Here is a 6350-nt window from a genome sequence, read left to right as displayed (position 1 = left end):
CTGAATGAGAAGACATTCCTATACCAAATGACTTTTTAAGACTCATTGATTCCCATCAACCAAACCTGATGCTTCTCATAAGTTTTGACTTTGAAGCAACAATATGGCCTTAATATTTTTAGGTCTAGTAGTCAGAACAAATGTAACAAACACAGCATCTGAACTCTGTAAAATATTCCATGCAATCTACAATTTAAATTTACATACATTTCTGCATGGATAACTGAAGTTCCTTTGTAACCCAAGTTAAAAACACTTTTTCCAGCAATTTGATTCAAAAGGACCATTCATTACCTTCACTATCAAAAGTGCTTTATTTCTTACTTTCAGACTGAGACTTAAGTCACTACCCTTACTCTAATTAAAATAAAATCAGGATGGGCTTCATTCCTATCTGGTCCATAAAGCAAAACTAAAATTGTACATGTATTTTTTCATCAAAGCAAGAGATAAAACCCAAGATATATTCACACTTCTAAAAGATGCGTTAACAAGGTATAATCATTATAACAATACTCATTGCTACACACTAGTAGGTTCAGCAAGTGTGCAGTATCTCACATGGTTTAAAAAATACTGGATGCCAAAGAAAAGCAACTGCACTATTTTCACAAATAGTTCACAAAAATACCAAGTAATGAGATTATGGGTGAACTTATCTTATTAAAATTTTTTTCAAAGCTATTCTATACATCATCCTTTTCAAGAAGATTACAGAAATATTCTGAAACCTTTGCACACACACTTATTTCACTTTTTTTCTGAATAGTGGCAATATTCAAAGCCTTTGTTAACTTGGCATTCTTCTCACACAGAAATCTTCTCCAATGTCAGCCTGTCATATTTTCAGCAGCCTAGAAACAGAAAAAAATTTATTGCAAGTCAAAGGTAGACACCATGTAGATTAAATTTAACCTTTTCCTGTAACTATTTTATTTTACCTAGAGAACTTAAAAGTCTAAAAATAAGCTACTAAGGAAAATTAAGATGTGTAGTGTTGTTCTTCAATCAATACTTTTTTTTTTAAATAATGCTGTCAACTGCCATTAGCCTTTAACATGGCCATTTCTGTTTGCTTGTGTTAAACTGTGTATCCTGTATCTGAGCAGCTTGTACCCTGTGCATTTTACCCTAACGCTTTCAAGAAGTGCTCAAATGCAGGAATTTTTTTTCCTTTGGAGTTTACTTCTTTATACAATTTATAGTAATTATTACTCCCACTCCTACAGATAAATTATTGACACAAAACTTAGAAAAATGACACTATCATAACTGCATAAATGACACTGCCAATTATTCGATCAAGGTAATCAGGAAGTATATTTATTACTTAATAACTCAACCCAGCCAACAAGGTACAGTTGTTAAGAGACTGACCCTGACAGATTTTAACCCAGTTACGGGACAAACAGGCAAAGGATAGCAAGGGAATGATAAACCAGTAAAAGCAAAGGAAGAAGTAAAACAGCCCTCAATTACTTATATACACATAGTTAAACACCTATGTATGCACACATTTAAGCATGTACACACATATAAAATATGCGTGAACATGAGTATAGAAAAAATTTAAGTTAAAAATGAAGTAAAAATTTTGAAAACTGGTGAAAAATAGCCCCGAGTAGCATCCATCTAGAAGAAAATCTGTAAGTTAAATTTTCTAAGAATCAGAATGCAGTCTTCCAGAACAGAGGTAGGCAGGCCAGATATAGGTTTCCCCTCCACCTCTCCAGAAATAAACAAATATAAGATACAGACCATGTTTAGGTAGACAGTGAAAAGTGAAAATCCTTTAAAAGGCAAGTGAAGATTTTTTCTGAACCATAGTTACCCTCTCTACTAGCTAAACCGGTAAATGCTAAATTATCAAAAGCCCTATATATACACACATCATGAAATCCCCTCTTGTTTGTCTTTGGAGAGATTCAAAGCACAAGTTAATGTGGTAAAAGCAATATATGAAGATTACATTAGCAAACTGCATGTACCCGTTTACAAGTACTGCTGCATAGTATTAGGCCTGAGGTTGTAGAAATGAGGTGATGGGGTTAAAGGAGAAAGTAGCAATCTCTTTGTGATATGATGCAGGTAGGGGGCAAATGGTGGCTACAAATGCCCAGAATAAAAAAATCTGTGGGTTTTGGTGGTTGTTTCTTTTCCTTCAGAAGAGTTAATCTAATTATTTCTGAAAAGATTTTATTCGTACCATTTCTCACTTCATGTTCCATCCAGTTGTATTCATTGCCTTTTCTATGGAACAGTTTAATTTCCTTGATTTAAAAATGAGTCACACCTTAAAGTACAATTTACAAATTGAAGTATAGCAAGTTGAATATGCCTGACACTTAAAAACAAATAAGCTTTTTAAGCAAAAGCTTTTTAAGCAAAAGCATTACCTTTAGAGCTTCTGTAGCCTTACGCAGTTCTTTAATAACAGATGATAAAGCTTCTGGGTTTATCCCCTGTTCACAAAGCCTCACACAAATAGACAACGTCTCCATATCCAAGCCAGTGTTTAATATTCTTGAAATCTCAAACAGAACTGCAACAGAAAAGATGAAAACACTTTAGTCCCTATAGACTATGAAATTTCAGTGATTGAAAAAGTTATTCATCAACATTTAATTTCTACAGTAGAGTCTGTGAACATGGCAGTTGTGGAAAGCTCTTGCAGTCTGAACCTCAACAGCAGCATTCATGTTCAGCTTTCCAGCATAAGCTAGAAGCCACAGCTTCTAACATAAATACCATGCTTTTCTGGTTCAGCAGGCTTAATACTGGATAATGGGTTTTGAAAAATAAAAAAATAAGTGAAGAATTCAATAATTAACATGCTTGCTAATTACGTAAAAGGTAGGCTATAAGAATAATCCATGCTTTTGAACTCCAAATACTGACAAAGTCATAGAATCATAGAATCGTTTAGGTTGGAAAAGACCATTAAGATCATTGAGTCTAACCGTTAACCTAGCACTGCCAAGTCCAACGCTAAACCATGATCCTAAGCACCACATCTACACATCTTTTAAATACCACCAGGGATGGTGATTCAACCTCTTCCTGGGAAGCCTGCTCCAATGCTTGACAACCCTTCCGGTGAAGAAATTTTTCTTAATATTCAATCTAAACCTCCCCTGGCGCAACTTGTGGCTGTTTCTCCCAAGTAACAAGCGATAGGACGAGAGGAAGAGACCAGCACCCACCTCACTGCAACCCCCTTTCAGGTAGTTGTAGAGAGCAATAAAGTCTCCCGTCAGCCTCCTTTTCTCCAGGCTGAACAACCCCAGTTCCCTCAGCCGCTCCTCATAAGACTTGTGCTCTACACCCTTCACCAGCTCTGTTGCCTTTCTCTGGACACGCTCCAGCACCTCAATGTCTTTCTTGTGGTGAGGGGCCCAAAACTGAACACAGTACTCGAGGTGCGGCCTCACCAGTGCCAAGTACAGGGGGACGATCCCTTCCCTGCTCCTGCTGGCCACACTATTTCTGATGCAAGCCAGGATGCCGTTGGCCTTCTTGGCCACCCAGGCACACTGCTGGCTCATATTCAGCCGGCTGTCAACCAGCACCCCCAGGTCTTTTTCTGCTGGGCAGCTTTCCAGCCACTCTTCCCCACATCAGTAGCGCTGCGTGGGGTTGTTGCTGTTACCCAAGTGCAGGAGCTGGCACCTGGCCTTGTTGAACCTCATACAATTGGCCTCAGCCCATTGATCCAGCCTGTCCAGATCCTTCTGTAGAGCCTTCCTACCTTGAAGCAGATCAACACTCCCACCCAATTTGGTGTCATCTGCAAACTCACTGAGGGTGCACTCGATCCCCTTGCCCAGATCATCGGGAAAGTTATTAAACAGAACTGGCCCCCAAACTGAGCCTTGGAGAACACCACTTGTGACCAGCTGCCAAGTAGATTTAACTCCATTCACTACAACTCTTTGGGCTCAGCCATCCAGCCAGTTTTTCATCCAGTGAAGAGTACACCTGTCCAAGCCACGGGCAGCCAGTTTTTCCAGGCGAATGCTGGGGAGTGTCCTGCTAAAATGAAGAGGAAGCACATTCTTAAAGCTTTTACAGGGAATGTCAGGAGTTTTCTAGCCACCTCCTTCCACAACTAAACCTAGCTTTAGGTCTAACACTAACACTGGTTTAAGGATAAGCAATGCTATTCAATTTTTACATGACCCAAATCAAGAGCAGCGCCGTGTCAGTATGAAACCTTTTGCAGAAGGAGATTCCAGTTAGCTTTGTGTAGAAATAAAGATCTCTCTCTCTCTCTCTTTCCCCTTCCAAACCTTCCCCGGAAGGCCCCTTTTCTTTGATTCTAATAAACAGTTTGTTATATATGTAACAGAACAACTCACTGAGATTTTATTTCTGGTGGCTACAGTAATCTCCACCCTGAGGTTAAACCTCTAGCAACGCAGGTTGATTTTGAACAGATGTTATTCACACTGTTTCTGTAATCAAACCTCCCCCAAACTAGAAGAAAGTGAAGTAGAAGGTCTTTCTTACCATGTAAAACCAGCATGGCAAGTGACTACTGTCCACTTGAGAGCTATGAGAATATTCTACTTCGGTATACCAAAGACACACTGTAGCCAGATCAAGTGTATGTTTAAGTTAATGGAAATTTGTTTTCTTCTAAAAACACCTGACCTTAGAAGAGATTAAACTATGAATGTCTATCCTAAATAAAATATACACATTGTTACACAGGAAGCCTGGGCTCCTAAATCTGAAGGCTAGTACACTTTCCATAGCAGTTCCCCAAAGCCTTAGTTTGTCTTTAAATCCACATATCATCCCTCCCATCTAAAACATTCATGCAGAAGTGGAGAGAATGTAGATGTCCAATACAGTTATGAGAACTTAGAATCGCTGTCCTTCCCAAACAAATCTCTGTCCATCTGCACAGAATGGTCTTATCCTCTTGAAGCATCAGAGCAGCCATAATAATCCTGCTAGTCCTGCCTTGCCTCCAGCAGCAGGTCAGAGTGGGTAGATCAGTGGCTGAAACACTAATTTTTACAACAGTTCAACTCATGAAGGTCTTTGCTAAGGAATCCTTACGTAACGGTAGCCGTAAATATAATACAAGGGAAGATCATGAGAAAATAACAAACACAAAGCGATACCCCCCTGAACACTCTCCCTAGCCTCTAGTCCCTCATTAGGGCATTTCCAGAGAAAGCCTTCATATTTAACAACCCTCAGTGGATTTCTGGGCAGCTTTCCACTCTGCCTGAAATCCTTATAAGCTTATGGCATAGCCATTCCATGGAATTCCACAGTGTCACACTACACATTGCTAAGAAACACCTCCTGAACCTGCCAGCTTTGAATCCTCATAGTTAGGCTGGAAGAGAAAGGGAACACCCGATCTTCACTCACCCTGCTTGCATTTCTCATGGCTTCTAAATCTCTGAAATATTTCCCACTGCTCCTAGTGCCATTTTGCTCGCATTCCCCATCCCATAACAGCGCCAGGTTTTTTGTATCAGAAACTACTCTAATTCCATAACACTAACTGCCCTTCTCAAAACTTTTTCACTGAGGTTTTTTTTTGTTTGTTTTTTGGGTTTTTTGGGGTTTTTTTAGTAATTTACTTCGGTTTTCTGACACGAGCTGTCCACAGGAACAAGATACTGGGGTTCAGATCGGTTCAGGTGCTGCCACTCACAGTGCCACAGGCTTGGTCCTTCCTCTCCCTTCCATGCACTTTCTTCCCCCCAGTTTACATCCAAGATGCACACAGCCAGGTGACATTACCTCGCATAAGCCATCTCAAATAACGAGAAAGAATAGCAAACGTATACATTTATAAACATTAAACCCCCAACGTTATTCTAAACTACCTAACAGCTAACTAAAAAGCCCCAGAAGAGTCACACGAGGTCCAAAGACGCTCGCACTACGCGGACATCCGAAGCGTTTGGGACACCACGCGTAACACGAAGCAAAACAGAAATCGCCCTGCGCCGAATCCTTCAGCAGCTGCAAACCGCAACCTTCCTCGCAGCAGAGCCGCCCGCGGCGACGCACAGCGGGCTCACAGGCCGCGCAGCTCTGCGGAGAGGGCCGACGGCAGGAGCGCCTGCGGCGAGAGCCGCTCGGAGAGGCCGACCCGGGGCTGCCGCCCCCAGACCACCCACCGTCCATCGTCTCCCGCACCGCGTTGAGGCTGGCGGCGTTGCTCGCCATGGCGACCCCGCGCCACCCCTCACCTCCCACCCGGAAGCGGAACGAGCTCCCCCCCTCCCCAACACCGTTCAAATACTCCCGCCCCCGCTCGCCCCACGTGACGCCCCAAACGTAACCCCCTCGCGTAGCAGCAGGAAGACAGAGGGCGGGTT

The 6350-nt window shown here is 41.7% G+C and overlaps 1 protein-coding gene across 1 annotated transcript; it reads right to left on the bottom strand.

Annotated features, from left to right (window-relative positions):
• Positions 1-295: 295 nt before the first annotated feature.
• MZT1 (mitotic spindle organizing protein 1) lies at positions 296-6298 on the bottom strand. The gene is made up of 3 exons (XM_052785996.1): positions 6150-6298; positions 2397-2542; positions 296-854 (listed from the first exon to the last, which is right to left on the bottom strand). The coding sequence occupies exons 1-3, from the start codon at positions 6196-6198 to the stop codon at positions 831-833; spliced, it is 219 nt and encodes a 72-aa protein (XP_052641956.1). The 5' UTR covers positions 6199-6298; the 3' UTR covers positions 296-830.
• Between the last annotated feature and the right edge of the window lie 52 nt (positions 6299-6350).

Source organism: Harpia harpyja, chromosome 4, assembly GCF_026419915.1.
Source record: "Harpia harpyja isolate bHarHar1 chromosome 4, bHarHar1 primary haplotype, whole genome shotgun sequence".
Lineage (NCBI taxonomy): Eukaryota > Metazoa > Chordata > Aves > Accipitriformes > Accipitridae > Harpia > Harpia harpyja.
This window is presented reverse-complemented; position numbering and strand designations above follow the sequence as displayed.